This window comes from Podarcis vaucheri (genome assembly GCF_965113315.1).
Source record: "Podarcis vaucheri genome assembly, chromosome: 5".
Taxonomy (NCBI): domain Eukaryota; kingdom Metazoa; phylum Chordata; class Lepidosauria; order Squamata; family Lacertidae; genus Podarcis; species Podarcis vaucheri.
This window is the reverse complement of record NC_138763.1, coordinates 40124757-40140389: the sequence shown is the minus strand read 5'-3', so window position 1 is coordinate 40140389 and position 15633 is coordinate 40124757. Positions and strand designations below refer to the sequence as shown.

Below are 15633 nucleotides of genomic sequence, written 5' to 3'. Positions count from 1 at the left end.
TGCCTAGGTAATCATGGGCATCTGCGGCCCATGTTATTAAGAGAAACAGATACAGTGAAAAACAAGGTATTGTTGTTGTTTAAATTTATATACCACACTTCACCTGAAGATCACAAGGTGGTTTACAACATGAAAACACAAAATACATAATAAATTAGCAAAAACAAAACAAAGCTGCCAGCCACATAATGTTGTAACTCAAAAGTTTGTTTTTATTTATTTAGAAACTTTTAAAATTTGCATAGTTCTTTCTGAAGACTGGATGTTACACTAGCAGCAATGGAGCCAACTGCAAAGTAAATTTATTTTACCAGGATTAATATACAGAGGTGCCTTGGTTTTCAAACATCTCTGTTGACAAACATTTCGGAACTTGAAGGCCGAAAACCCAGAAGTAAATGCTTCCATTTTCGAATGTGCCTTGGAAGTCGAACAGCTTCCGCTGAGTGTTTCTCAATTTTCTCAATTAAATTTGCAGGCCGCCCTTTGCGCCTCAGTTTTCAAACGTTTCAGAACTTAGACGGATTACTTTCGAAAACCAAGGTGCAACTGTACTGCTTAATCATCAAAACCTCTAAGTAAATGGGTACAGGATAGGCATGTAATGGCTAGAACTTTTGTGTGCCTGATGGATCTACAAACTGAGTCAGAACAGTATATTTCAAATAGTTTTAGTGCAATGTTCCTCACTCAAGTATAACTGCTTATGAAGTTTAGCTTTATTTGTTGGATATTACTGTCCCTGCCCAGATTATCTGAGGTATAGACTCAGGCTGCCAAGCTTTGCCCTGGGCGGGTTGCAATCTCTCAGCCTAGTCTACTTTACAGGTTCGCTGTAAGGATAAATTGGGAGTGGAAGAAACAGCACGTGCTACTTTTAGTTCCTTAGAGGAAAGACAAGATAGAAGCAAAACTCATAAAAAATAGTTTCAATATACATACATACCACCTTAACCCACACCGGGGTCAAACATACAAACCGCACAGGGTCGCTTTAGCATTTCAAAAAAGGGGGGCCTAAGCTCCATGTATGCTACTTTTGAGGTTCTTGGCTGGAAAAAAACGTAGGAGCGATAATAACAATTAATTTGAGGAACAGGCGAGCGCCGTCAACCGCTGCATTCCTATTTCAGTTGACGCGCACGCGCAGAGCACAACGCCGCCAAAAGGTACTAACGATCTCCCGGCGACTCCGCCCACTCATCTGACTCCACCCCTCGGGGTCCAGAGCCGCGACTAACTCCGCCCCTGCAAGTCGTTTGGCTCAGGCTCGCGCCACTGGGTGAAGAGGGCGAGGGGCGGGGCAGGCAATTTAAGCCCCGCCCCGGCCCAGCGTGCCGGCTCTGCCGTGAGCGGGATGGAGGCGAAGGCGTCTGCGCCTGCGCCCGGGCCCGCCCTTGGAAACGCGTCGGAAGCTGGCGAGCGGGCCTTGGCGACCCGGCCCGGGAAGGCCGGCGACCCCGCCGCGGCCATGAAACTGACCCGTAAGGTGGTCCTGTCCCGGGCAAAGGCCACCGACCTCAGCGGCGTCCGCAAGCTGAACTGCTGGTACGGGGAGAGAGGCCAGCGCTCACCTGGCGGCGGAGCTGGAACCGGGGTGGAAGAGGGGTCCGCGGCTGACCGGCTGGGGAACGGAAGATCCGGGGGTTAGAATAATGGCACCATAGAATTGTGGAGTTGGGAGGGACCCCCGGGATCATCTAGTCCAGCCCCTGCAATGCAGGAATCTCACCACGCGGTCGAAACACAAAATAAAGATGCTAAAACCGGTCCATTCTCCCTCCCCTCCCCTGTTGTGCTGCTGCACCTGATAGGGTTGCTACAGTTTCCTCCTGGCCAGCGTCTCTTTTGGCACAAATCAACAGGTGTTTTGCCCCCAGCAGATACAGCCTTGGGGAAAGCTTGGCCAGCAAAATGACTTCCTGGAAGTTGGAGTCCAACAGCAACATCTGGAGGACGCATACCTGATTGCTTGCACTGTTTTCAGTCATCCAGTGTCTGGCTCCTCTTCCATTGGGACGTTTGCAACATCCCTGCATAGTATCCCCATATGTGCATAGCAAATTCTCCACTGGTTTCGGATTGTGCTCATGCACATATAATTGTAGATGCACTGCAGAGGTGCAGAAATACATGTGTACAGATATATGTGTACACAGGGGCTGAGGAAGAGCTTGTCATTGCAGTGCCACTCGACACACTTCCATTAAATGCAGAGGAGAGGCAGAATACTTGTAAAGGCCTTTAATTGTGTCTCTTTCACAAGTGGCTTTCCTTTGCTTGCTATAAATACTGTTTCAGCATTTTAAGTGCATGATCTGTTTTACCTATTAAAAATATTGTTTTTCTCTTTTAGGGGCAGCCGCATCTCAGATGTAAGTGTTGTTCCTAACTTTCTAAAAAAGCAGTGAATTGGCATGGTGTTTGCCGTTGTTGTTTTAAAGGATAGAAGCAGAGAATTTGGATGTCCCTCCCCCTTGTATACCTTACTTGTTGAACAGTCAGTGTATCTCAAAATTTTTGCTTTCTGCTTGTCTTCAGAAGCTAATTATAGTGAGAGGATGCATAGAATCCAGTTTTCTCCTGCATGTTTTAGTTATTGGAAAAGGGAAATGGTCCAGTCATCCTACGATTAGCAGATATGGCAAGGTCTTCATATCAATTATAGCACTTGAATTTTCCCAGCAGAGGAAGGAATGCGGTCAGGAGTGGTTCTTAGCCATTCCTTGTTGAAATCAAACTGAGAGAGAGAGAGAGACCAGCTCCAAGGAGGAAGCAAAAGTTAATAACTTGATCCTTTTTGCTTCTTTCTAGAACTATACTTCTATACTAGAAGTATACTAGAAATAAGGATGTGATGAGGTGGCTTTACAGTAGCTTGGCACAAGTATCAGCAGCCACTATTTCATGCAGGCATTGTCAGTAAGTATGAAACAAAAGAGCTGTCTGGCTTCCTTGAGATGCCGCCTCTCTGTGCTTTGTCTTGGCCTAGCTTTCACGGCCAACTGGGAATTACGGTATTGACATGATGGCTGTAATGGACCCAGAGCCTTCACTGCCTGTACTGATCTCCATTAAGGGATATAGCTCATGGGTAGAGTACATGCTTTTGCATTCAGAAGGTTCCAGGCTTGATCCTTGACGCTTCAACTTAAAATGATTACTGGCAGGAAAAGATCAGAGTGATCACAGTCTTAAGACCCTAGGAAGCTACTGTTGTCAGAAAAGAGATACTAATCTTTTGTAAGTAATTTGGAAGCAGAGCACCCTGCCTTGACACAGGTGGCCTTTCCAGCCCTGTAGTCCTGGGATTTATTTATTTTTTAAAATATTGGTTGATTCAGAGTTCTTTGGCTTTAAGTTAAATAAATGGTACAAGAAAAAAACCTTACAGTATGAGTGCCTAACATTTCTAACAGGCTTACTGGGTCAGTTAGCAAGCTACATACTTCCTCCCTGCCCCACCAACAAGAGACTGCTAAAGTTTGCTAAAGCTTCTCTTCTGCTTGATTCTCTTTTTCTAGATTTCTATCTGCCGTGAGCTTCCCAACATTGAGGTGATCACGTTCAGGTATGTGTTGCAGTCTGTTAAAAGGTAATTGTTGGCTTAACAAATCAAGCCAGGGGAAATAAAAAATCTCCCTTCTGAGGATGAATAGGACTCTCCCTTGAAAACCTAACCAGTCCAGGCTATTTACCATGTTGAGAATGCGTAGCATTTTGACTCTTTTTCTTCATCTTCTTACCTTGATTGGTTGTTGGGTTGCCTGCCTTCTGCCACACGCTCTTTGTATGTCTCACATTTTATGACAGCATAGGATTTCAATCAAATCAGCCAAAGGCCTGGTTAACAAGAAATGTTTTTGCCTGGTGCCTAAAGGTATATAATGAAAGTGCTAGGCAATCTTTCCTGGGGAGAGCATTCCACAGACAGGGAGCCTCTGCAGAGGAGGCACATTCTTGTGTTGCCACCCTCCGAAACTCTCTAGGAGGAGGCACACAAAGAAGGGCCTCGGAAGATGATCTCAGGGCCCGAATAGGTTTATATGAGAAGAGGCAGTCCTTGAGGTATTGCGGTCCTGAGCTGGTCAAAACCAGCACTTTGAATTGGGCCCTGAAACTAATTGGTAGCCAGTGCAGTCAGACCAGGATCGGTGTAATGCTCAAACTTTCAAAGGTGGCCTGGTCACCAATGGCTACCAAGAATTCCACACAAGTGAGGTGGAGGATGTGTGCAGTGATCTGTTCTTCCTGTGCACTCAGCATAGAAATGCAGCTCCCAGTTCTTCATCTGACAACCCCTCAGCTGGCTAATATTTTTTTTCCAGGCTAGTCAACTCGGGAGGGGGGCTTGGTAAAAAGCCCTATACAGTTTATTTCTAAACAAATCTGTGCCTTGTACGTGGAGATTGTAAATTAAGATCCATTCTGATCATCTCTTGGATGTGAACATTTACACATGCCCCTGCTGAACATCGGCACTTCATCTTCACCTGATGGTAATAAACAGCTTTAGCCTTCCCAGTTACAATCAGCCCTTCTTTTCCCTGTCAGTGATGGGCACTCAAGTTTTGTTTGCTTCCTTTCCTGTGAGGGTGGGGCTATGTCAGGTGAAAGCGAAAGGAGCAATACCAGAAAGGAAAACGGAAGGCAAAATTGTGCAGTGTGCATGTTCCTATATTCCTTTCTCCCACTTACTTGGGAGAAAGCCTCCTTGAACACAAGAGGGACCTATTATTAGTAAATAGAATTTTGCTATTAACCCTGCAAACTGTTACAGATGCTGACCATAAGAAAGACCCTATGTGGGGATATTTAAAATATATTTGAAAGAGAAGGTGTGTTGTTGTTTTTTAGAAGGAAACCATGCAAAATATAGACAGTGTGATAAAGAGATGCAAGACTTGGTTGTAAGAAAGTTGTGGACAGCCCTGAGTTCTATGGATGAAGAGTGGTATACAAATTTAATAAACGAATAAAACTAAATAAAACGGTAGTATAAACAATACTGTCTGTAGTTGTAAATTAGCATGACCTCCAAACCCCTTGTCTATTCTGCTGGAGGGGGTTTGGATGCAGCAGCCAGCTCTGCCTGGCTACATCATCTTCTGTCATTGAGGGAGCTGGTGGCATTGGTGGGGAAGCCCCACTGTCAAGGAGCTGCGATCTAATGTGACTGCCCAGATGGTGGGTTGTACCAGCAAGACCTAAGCCAGTGGTAACCAGCAGAAAGGGGGGTGGGAGGGTAGACTTTGAAACAGCACTTGATCTGCTGCATCGTGTGTCAGCCATACTGCTGTCATGAGGCTTCATATGTCCCCCTGCAGAGAGACAGAGCAGTGCTGTGTATTTCTCCTGGGGAATCGCAGTCAGATCATGAGCCTTATGTCATGCAAGCCTGATACAGCTGATAACACTTGCATCTAGTTTCCAGCTTTCCTTTGCTTTCTCCAATAGTGCAAATCACATCTCCAGCCTGGAGCCAATGAACCAGTGCCAGAACTTAACGGAGCTTTATCTCAGGAGGAACAACATTGCAAGCCTCCTTGAGCTGTTCCACCTGAAGAAGCTGCCCCGCCTGAGAATCCTCTGGCTCTCTGAGAACCCTTGCTGTGGTCCTGATCCTCATCGCTATCGGATGACGGTGCTGCGCAACCTTCCGAATCTCCAGAAGCTTGACAATCGGAGTGTGTATTACGGCAAATTGCCCTGCCTCTGTTGGTGTTTTGCATTTGCTGATTTAAACTTCTCTTAGGTCTACATGTGGTGGTGGTAGAATCCTACCATTGGGGATCCCATTTTCTTAATACTACCCATGTGGGAAACCCCTTGCAAGTAAAGAACTAGCCCACAAGGGCTCCCTGTGCCAGCCCTAGAGCACTGAGCTCGTCTAACAAAAATGCTCTCTCTGCTTTTTTCCTGATATTTGCAGTGGTGACAGAGGAAGAACTGTCCCATTCCCTGCTGGAAGGGGAAGAGATAACGTCACCCCCGGCCAAATTGGACATGGAAAACTTCTGCCAAAACTCCACCACTGAATCCAGTGTAACGGAGTCTACAGCAGAGAATGAAAATGAAGTCATGAACTTCACCTTGGAGGAGACAAAGTGAGAAGGGCTCTCTTTCTTGCTGGTGGTATTTCTTTATTGCAACTTTATTAATACACAACAGGGGTGGAGACCTGTGCCTCTCCTGCTACGATACAATACGATATCTTTATTGTCATTGTCCCATATAGAACAATGCAATTGAAAAATCTACATAAGACATTCAAAAACCCCTTTAAACTCTGAAATCCCATTTTAAAATACAATATACTCCTATAGAAACTCCTTATACTACGTTTAAAACTAGAATTGCATTTGGGTAGAAACTGTTTCTCAGGCAGCTAGTCCTGGTCTTTATGACCCTATACTTTCTTCCAGAAGGCAGAAGCTGAAAGAGATAATTTCCGGGCTGTGTACTATCCTGCGCTATCTCTGCAGCTTTCTTATGGCACCTAACAGCATAGATTTGATCTAAGGTGGGAAGAGTGCACCAATTATTCTCTCTGCAGTCTTTACAACCCTGGACATCATTGTTTTCTCCCTGGCCATGCAGCTCCCCAAACCACACACACAGACCATAAGTTAATACACTCTCCACAGTACAGTGGTATGTTGTTGAATTCCATTTCCCATCAGCCCCAGCTAACATGGTCAGTCATCAGGGATGATGAGAGATGAAACCCAACAACATATCAAGGACCACAGATTCCCCATTCCTGCTAGAGAATGTCCGCCTTAACACAGAGATTCTCCCTCTTCCTGTGTAAATTCACATAGTGTGTTATTGTGTGGGACGCCAAGAGCTCGTGTCTTGAAATGCTCTTGTTGTTTGATCTCTTGTGTCCAGTAGGAGCAGCTATTCTCTGCCATTTCCGATAGCGCTGGTGGGTGCTTCCATATGGCTGCTTTACTTATTTCCTTTTTCTCTTCCTTTTATCCTGCCCAGTAAAATCCGCGAGCAGCTTGGGATGAAGCCTGTTGCTCCGAGGGAGAAGTTTGTCTCCTTGTGCCCTAGGCAGATGGAGGGGAACCGAAAGAAACGGGTGCGTGTGAGAACCTTTCCCCACTCTCAGTAGTTCTCTCTGTGTTTTGTGCGTGATGCGCTATGCCACTGCTTTGAGCTAAGCCCTGCTGTGGCGCTCAAGTCAGGAATAGCTTGGTCCTGCTTCTTTGGAAAGCTGCAGGGTCCTATAGGTAGGGTAAACTGGATATGTGTGAATAATTTGCTGTCCCTGTGCAGCAGCATGTGGCATGAGGGAGAGCTACCCTCACAACACTGGGGCCATTGCTGAAAACCTGGATGGGGATGGGGCATGGTGGTGGTGAAGTCAGAACTGTGCAGTTGCAGGGGCTTTGGTTGGATGGCACTGTTCCCATACAACCCTGATCTTGTTGCCACCCCATAAAGCGAAGCCGCAGCAGTGCCAGTGTCTGGAGGGCAGCTCCACCTCACCATGTGCTGCTGAGTAGTAGGAAGGAGTTGCTATCTCTCTCTCCCCTGGTAAAGCAGGTCTTGGCTACAGGGAAGAAACTGCTGGCTGGCCTTGCTTCCTCATCCCATGGTTAATTCTAAGTAACTGATCTGCCCTTGCAGTCTGGGAGGGGAAGGGCAGATTCATATCATAACATAACTGGCAGACTCTCAAAAGGTAGCCTGTTCTGACTCATGCATTAATTGACCTCATCCTGAGATATTTTGCCATAAGCAGCAGTAAACCAAGTGCCCCTGTTGAAAGATGCCTGGTCTTGTGGTGTTGTCCTGCAGATGGGACGGCATTGCTTTCAAGAGCAGTAGTTGCTGCAGATTATAAGCAAGGGAGTTCTGCTACGTGTTTGGGCTTCTCAGAGGCATCTTGCTGGCCACTGTGAGAACAGTTTGTTGATCAAGACGAGCCTTTGCTCTGATCCATGTTTGTGTAAGAAAATTGAGAGGGCAAAGTATGGTCAGTAATAATAATAATTTATTATTTATACCCCGCCCATCTGGCTGGGTTTCCCCAGCCACTCTGGGCAGCTCCCAACCAAATATTAAAAACATAGTACAGCATTAAACATTAAAAACTTCCCTAAGCAGGTCAAGTACTAGTAGAGACTAGACTTTAGCAAAGTAGTGAATTTCCTGACCCATTTTTGATCCCTTTGTCTTGTGTGTCCTGGGTTAACAGAACAACATCCTCAATGCCATCATGATGCTCCTAGAAGAGCTTGATTCAGATGGACTAGAAGTTGTCCATCAAACAACTGGGAACAAGCTCCAAGCCTTGCAAAAGAAGGAACTCCATGAGGACCGATAGCGAATCCGAGGCAGCTGTTTTGTGGATCAGCGGAACTAGCATCACCAGCCCTGTGCTGTTGGGCTTAGTGTGGGGATGTGCTACTGAACACAGGAAGAAACGTCATACATTCCTTGTGCATGATGCACTCGGACCATGCTCTAAGGCATGCTTTCCTCTGCAATCACAACGTGTGTGCCTGCATCTATGCAACTGCTACCCAGCAACCTGCAAAAGCCTTTGGCAGTGAGGGGCAAACAAGTGTACACCGAATTACAGCAAGTAGTTGTCATATGGAAAAAGGGGTCAGCATTTGTGGCCCTGCCTTCTCCTTAGTGCCTCCCCAGTAGAAGAAGAAAATCACTCCTTGTCTTGCTTCAGTTGTGAATCTGTCAGCCAAAGCTGCTGATCTGTTAGCATAGTCTTAATACTGGAACACAAATCCCTATGATGCCGCCATCCTCCTGCAGTCAGGAGCTTCTGATCCTTGATCTCAAGGCCTGATTTACACAAAAACTGAGACTTTTTTTAAAAAAATAAATCATTGAACTTCAAATTTAGTGGCAAACTTCTAGGCTTTCTCTTCACCTTTCCTTCTTTTCTAAATAGTGATTTGGACTTAACAAGAATGTCACCTGTAGTCAGAATTCTGGATTTGTATAATGGAATATCTTGTTTCTTACTTGATTAGAATGCGGTCTTGCACCTTTTGGATATTGCCTTGACTTTCTTCTGCCACTTGCTTGCTTAATCTTCACAGTAACCTAAAAAAAGAGAAAAAGCAAGTTTACTTAGTTGTTGTGACGGAAGGACCAGGGGAGGTGTGGTTGATGGTATATGGTTCAGGAAGTGTATTAAAGTCTGAATCCAACAACAATACAGACTTTGTCTCTGCTCAATATAGTATCGGCTCCGTTGTGTTTAGTCTGTCAAGCTGCATCTGGTGCACACCAGCACACTTTAAGTGGATGCTGCTAAGTAACTTACAGGTAGTGTGTTCTTACTTGTAATAGGAAGCTCTTAACTACAGTATCTAAAAGAATAATATTTTTTCCTAATAATTCTGGTTACAAATATGTCTCAACCAAGGGATCTGTTTTCTCTGATTACATATAAAACACAGATCTGATATTTCTGCCCTCCACCTCTGGATAGATGGCACCAATTGAGAATTGCTTACTTTGTAGTGATGGTTTTCTCTCCTGCCTCCCCCCCCCCCCATTTCTGTGTCTCTTGGAGTGGATGGACGTTACACAGGTACAAGCAAGCTCTGAGTTCTGATCCTCAGAGGTAGGCCCAAAATGCTACTTTTGGCAAGTCATGGCCACTTTTTCCTACACAAGATGTTATATGTGACATCAGGTGCGGGAAAGTTCAAACTGTAGTTCCTGAATCTTCCTTTGTAGGCAAAATTCGGCACTCTTTGTTTTTGACACCTTTTTCTCTTCCGCACACCAAATTCAAAAAGCTGTGGCTTTAGAAAGTGCTTCCCGTTCTTCCTCTGCAGTCCTAGGTTGAAGTTACACTCACCTGATACCATGTGACAAGTGGATGTCCACACCCATCTGTCAAACTGACCTGTGAAGGGCTGACCCCTTTGGTTCTCCACCCCTGTCCTAAGCAATAAGACTTGTTTGAAGAAGCAGTAGCAATGACTCTCAGGGCATGGAGAGGGCAGTGTTCACAAGGTTTTAAGCCACGGGTGCCAGCCTCTGAATGGCTCTCAGTTTGATAACGACACAACTAGTAAGGAGCTACTTGTGGAAAAACTGAGCTGAAGGCCAATGTGCCAACCAGCAAAGCCTGAGTAATATTTACCAGCTGAGTATTCTCTGAGGAATCCGATTTCTCTTTTGAGATCTGTGTTGCAGTAGAAATCCAACATCTTGTAAAGGATGTAGGTTCATCACAGGAGAGACCATTTGTGAAGTAATACTGGTTTACCCTAGTGCAAGTATTTCACTGTATTCAAAGGAATGCTTAGCATAATTACGTAATACAATTAGCTGTTAGAAAGCCACTACCAAAACACAACTACCAAAATCATAATGCCCGTGTCATAATCATAACAGATCTATTATGCGTCCATAGTTGGAATACGGTGTCCAGTTCTGGAGAAATAATATTATAGAGCTGGAAAAAGATGCAGAAAGGGGCAACCAAAATGACCAAGGGACTAGAGCAACTCCCCTATGAGAAAAGGTTCCAAAGTGGGACCTTTTTTTAAAAAAGGCAAGTAGGTAGGGACGTGATAAGTGGGGTACCTGCCCAAGCTGGTAAAAGATGGTGGAGCCGCTATAGCTACTTTACAGTGACAAGGATGGATCAAGGAGCACCTCGGATCTATGCATTCACAAATGCAACCCTGCCCAGAACATGCATTATTGCCCAGTCCCTGGGTCCACAAGATTTGTCTTTTAAGGATATGGCTTCTTGGTCTTCATCACTGCTTCAAGGCGCTGGTCCAGACCTTGCATGGCACCTCCTGATTTGGGTACAACAGACAAACAGCTGAGTATCATCAGTCTACTGGTGACTGCATGCTCCAAACCTCCTATATGCCAAATACTATTGGCATGTATGGACTGTAATCCTTCGGCACTTACTTAGGAATATACAACTCTGAAGGAACTAGATCAGTGTTTCCCAAACCTGGGTCTCCAACTGTTTTTAGACTACAATTCCCATCGTTGCTGACCACTGGTCCTGCTGTAGCTAGGAATGATGGGAGTTGTAGTCCAAAAACTATCTGGAGACCCACGTTTGGGAAACACTGAACTAGATTTCTTAGTAGACGTGCCTAGGATTGGGCTGCAAGATAAGACATTCTCTTGGACTGCATGGACTAAAATTTGCTCCTGCAGGCTGACTCATCTGTATTCCAGTATAACCATAATCAGCATAAAACGGTTTCATACTGAACTCCTGTCACCCTGAAGAATATCTCATTCTTCTTTAGAAGTGGACTGTAAAATGAACCTTGATATGTCCCAGGGTAGCCTCTTCTAGGGTGCCAGGAATCTGAAATCGGTTACAACCAGACTAATGAGCCATAAAAGGGGACTTGCATGCTATTTTGTAATTCTCCACACTGGCAAAGATGTATTTGTTCACTTATTTTAATTGCTCCTACTCATGAATCTCTAATTGACTCTTCTTTTGAGGTTTGTACTAATAACTGTAGAGAAAAAAATGCAGTTTTAGGTCTGCAATAAAAAGAGAGAAAAAACAGCAAAGACTCCAGTTGAGTTTGTGTTGAAGTATCAGCAACTGAAGGCACTTTCAAAAGGGACAGCAGGGACAGTTCTTAGTGCAGGGTGTATCAATTGTGAATGCCATTAATGTGTTCTGGAAAATAGAATAGGGCTCCTTAAAAATCAAAAGCTATGTTCCAATCAGTGTAGGTTTTACTAATGTAGGAAATATAGGTTATGGGAAAAGTTTATTTTGTTATAGCTTTCTCTGAATTTTTTGGGTGTTGTCTCATTCTGTGTGTTTGCCAAATAACTGAGAAGCATAGAGAAGATCCTTGCTCCCCTCCTTGAACACAAAACCAGGCTTACCTTCTTTCTGTCTACAGCATAAAGTGTGTTTATAGAACATATGTGAATGTTATCTTTGTACAGCAGGCGAGTTTTACACATGCTCTATCTTCCTCCATTCAGGAAAGCAGGAGGCACTATCAGAGTTCAAGGCCACAATCCAGCTATGTGAAAACACACAAAAGAGGGTAGAGAGTAGGGCTGGAGAGGGTGTGTGGCTGAGGTAACTCTAGGGGGAGCTACCATATTTGCCCTTAGGAACCCCCCCCACACTGCTTTAAGCAACTGCAAAGCAGCCCTGTGAGCAGTGCATATTAAGTTTATACCAGGTACTAACATGAGTGTAGACTAGTGCTGAAAGAGGGAGGAGCAGGTGCGCCTGAATTGATCTAGTTATCTCCAAAGCGACAGCAGAAATGTTTCATGTTGTCACTCTTTTCCATGTGAAGCAATTGTTCCACCAATTGCTTTTATGCTTTGGCCTTGGTTGTGAGAGCAAACCAAGCAACTTGCCCCCATTTTCTCTGCACAGTAGTTAACTTCACATAGACACAAGATCAGGTTTTGCAAACCAGAGCAGTGAGCTGATGACTCTGAGGATCAGCCTGTTCACACTTGGGAGGAGGAGGCTATCCACCACCTGCCAACTTGACTGACCTCATTTAGAGAATTCTGGTATATCCTTGGGTGCTGTGCTTATCATTGTACATTCCTTTTGATGAACTTCTTGTTCGTATGTGGGCCCAGCACAGAACACTACCTTGAGTCCTATGGCTCCCCACCCCCCACCCCCACAAAAACAACCTGTACTAAATAATTAGGAATGACTAACAATTTCCCTCTTGCATAGTCCAGGGCCTATTCATCTCAGTAATTTTTGACATCCACCAGAAGTTCTAGGGAAAGTGCAACTGAGTTGGCTGGTTAATTGTCCCAACATGGTGTGCTATGAGTACGCTGCATTGTAATCTCACTGGGATTTATGTCCAGAACCTGTCATGCTCTTCCTGAAGATGTGGGTGTTAAAGCAGCCAGGCACCGTGAAAGGTATAAGATTCTACCTGTGTGTAATGTAAGACACAACCCATCTATTGATATTTGATCCTAAATGTCTTGTAATTCTGGAAGTGGTGGAAGAAAGCATTCCAAGAGTGGCGTGGAGTAAGGAAAAGGTTTAGAAAATAACAGGTGTCTTGGTCTAGGGGTATGATTCTCATTTCAAATAAACACAGAACTGAAGCGTTGGAAGGGATCTCCAGGGTCATCTAGCCCAACCCCATGCAATGCTGGAATCCTGTCCACAGCCATCCCTGGGTGGGCTCAAACCACCAACCTTCTGGTTAACAGGCAGACACACTGACCCATGGCACCACACATGTGAGGTTCTAGGCTGACATTCCTGACAAGCTATTCTTATCAGGGATGAGCCATGGCTTAGTGGAAGAGTACATAGCTCAGGGCACAGGCTTAGCAGGTTCAGTTCTTGACATCTGACTGGATCTGTCTGAGACCCTGGAAAGCTGTTGCCCGCCAGAGCAGACAATGTTTGAGGGACAAACTGTGTGATCTAGCATAAGGAAGTTTCCCATGTTCTTATGTCTTCATCATGAGGAGACTAGAGGCAGAAGACCCATCACCTTCCCTGTCCCTCCTTCATTGTGTTCCAACTTCTCCCCCAATGGAGAACTTAGGGTGCATAAGGCTGGTATTCCAGCACAGGACAGCATCATTCCTGTTAGCCCATCCCATGCTGTGAGGTCAGAGACAGTTTCCCCAAACAGGAATCAAACTGAAAACAAGAATCAAACTGAAAACACACACAGGCTTGGTTCATTGATTTCTTTTAATGTACTTCTAGAAGTCACAAAGCTGTGGCACAGACAAATACAGGCAACACAGGACACTGAGTTCACAGACGTGTATTGGGAAGAGTACGCAAAACGGGTGCCACCATCGCAGCTCTAGCCAGGAAGATGGCTCAGTCAAACCAGTCAGACAGCGTGGAGAAGAGGGTTTTCCCATGCAAATCCATGACACACTGGGCAACCCCAGCCCAGCATTCAGACATGCTGCCATGTCCTGGTTGGCATGCATCACCCCAGTGAGGGAAGGTGGGGCAGGGGAAGAGAGGAGCTGCTCCACTGCTTACTGCTACTTTGCAGTATGCCGCCGACATACTTCTGCTAGACAAGATCTTTGTGCTGGATGTTAACATGATAGCGGCAGAAGGTCTTGGTCCCGGATCAGACCCATCAGTTGTCTTACAGCACTCCCCAAGTTGGGGAGGCCCTTGGGGACCTCACAGTCTCTGTGACTCCCATCTAAGGGACACCCCCTTCTGGACTCCTGCAATCTCCATGGCACCAGGCCCAGAAAGAATCTAAAACCAATCCCCATTGTCCATCTGATTATTGAGTACATGATTCTTTAAATAGTGTCTGAATAAAAGAGTAGCCTGGGAAACAGGGATGGACCCCTTCTGGAGTGACTGTGCTGCCTGGAGTGAATAGGCTCCAAAGAGGGAGCCATGGACAGAAGAACACTCACTCTCTTAGGCAGTGAGGAGTATACAGCAGTGGGTATGGAGTGATTCCGCAATGTCAGCCAGGCTGGCCTCAGTCACACTCCTACAGGCTCACAGTGGCACCAGCACTGCACTCAAAAGGCATGAGAAGGCCAGAGGAAGGGGGGGAGTTGTGGGTGTGTGCAGGGAAAAACAATGGAGAACTAGTCTGGGGTGAGCAGAAGAGAAGATTGCAGCTAGAACCCCTTTTCGATGCTGAGTGTGCGACGGGTGACATGCTCAATCTTCCCAGACACATATTCAGTCAGGCTGATCTGGTAGTGGGCCAACATCTTCAGCATAAGGCGCAGGTTCAGCCACCACTGTTCCTTGGGAAGCCTGTGCCTGCAAGAAAGGAGGGGGAAAGCGAAGTCAGCACCAGGGTTCAATCTGAGCTGGGGCTCAGCCCTGGAATGCGTGATGTCGTTAGCAGTAAACAGAGCAGCTCTGTGCACCTGTGAAGTCAATTCCCCTCTCATAATTGGGGGAATTCAAATCTTTGCAAATTGCAACGGGAATTGACCCCAATCTCTACCTCCCAGAGGGATGTACAGATCAGATTCTGTGCTGAACTTCACAACACAGAAGGCTCAAAAAGTGTAGCAAAATGCGTATTTTACAATAAGGTATAAATACAAGTGTGTACTTTGATGGGAAAAGCTTTCGCTAATGTTGTGGGGAAAAGACACCCAAATATACATATTTAAACACTAAACATTTTCTCCTGAAGTTTTTTAAAACTCAAAGAGATTAATGCAGAAATGGGAGGGGGTATGGCTGAACACATGTGAAACTGACACAGATCGGAAACAGACCGTCCTGCCCATATCCTTGTTTACAGGCAGCCTCCACCCATCTGTGGCTGTGGAGCATATCTTAAGTAAGAATTCATCAAGGGAGAGGCCGGCAAGGAACTCGCCCAGCTCACTTTGATGTTCAGTATGCTAAATTCTGAGCATTTGACTCCCAGGAGGGATGAAAATGTCCCCACCGGCAAACAAGTCACAAGGCTGGCCAGCAAACAGAGAGTACCTCACCATTTCCCAAAATATCTGGGCACTTCCCACTTCCCTTAGAAAGGAAGCACAAAACAGAGCTAAGGGAACTGTAGTTAACGCCTCACAGCCATTCTGCCCACCAGTCCTTTCCATGAAAAGCACTGGCAGGAAGTGTCCTCCCTGCTCCCAGAATCTCACATTCCGTGACTC

The 15633-nt window shown here is 45.5% G+C and overlaps 3 protein-coding genes across 4 annotated transcripts in view; 1 reads left to right on the top strand and 2 right to left on the bottom strand.

Moving 5' to 3' along the window:
• TRPM2 (transient receptor potential cation channel subfamily M member 2) overlaps positions 1-1160 on the bottom strand; it is a 37532-nt gene extending 36372 nt beyond the window's left edge. Inside the window, exon 1 of the mRNA XM_082221699.1 lies at positions 947-1160. The gene's annotated coding sequence lies outside the window, so the exon portion shown is untranslated. The remainder of the gene's footprint in view (positions 1-946) is intronic.
• A 163-nt stretch (positions 1161-1323) lies between these two features.
• CFAP410 (cilia and flagella associated protein 410) lies at positions 1324-9197 on the top strand. The gene is made up of 7 exons (XM_082221934.1): positions 1324-1548; positions 2357-2375; positions 3525-3571; positions 5458-5687; positions 5933-6107; positions 6994-7090; positions 8213-9197. The coding sequence occupies exons 1-7, from the start codon at positions 1358-1360 to the stop codon at positions 8339-8341; spliced, it is 888 nt and encodes a 295-aa protein (XP_082078060.1). The 5' UTR covers positions 1324-1357; the 3' UTR covers positions 8342-9197.
• A 4490-nt stretch (positions 9198-13687) lies between these two features.
• PFKL (phosphofructokinase, liver type) overlaps positions 13688-15633 on the bottom strand; it is a 41870-nt gene continuing 39924 nt past the window's right edge. For both annotated transcript variants that reach the window (XM_082221778.1, XM_082221779.1), the window contains exon 22: positions 13688-14770. In XM_082221778.1, the coding sequence (XP_082077904.1) occupies positions 14623-14770 (148 nt within the window). In that variant the 3' untranslated portion in view covers positions 13688-14622. The remainder of the gene's footprint in view (positions 14771-15633) is intronic.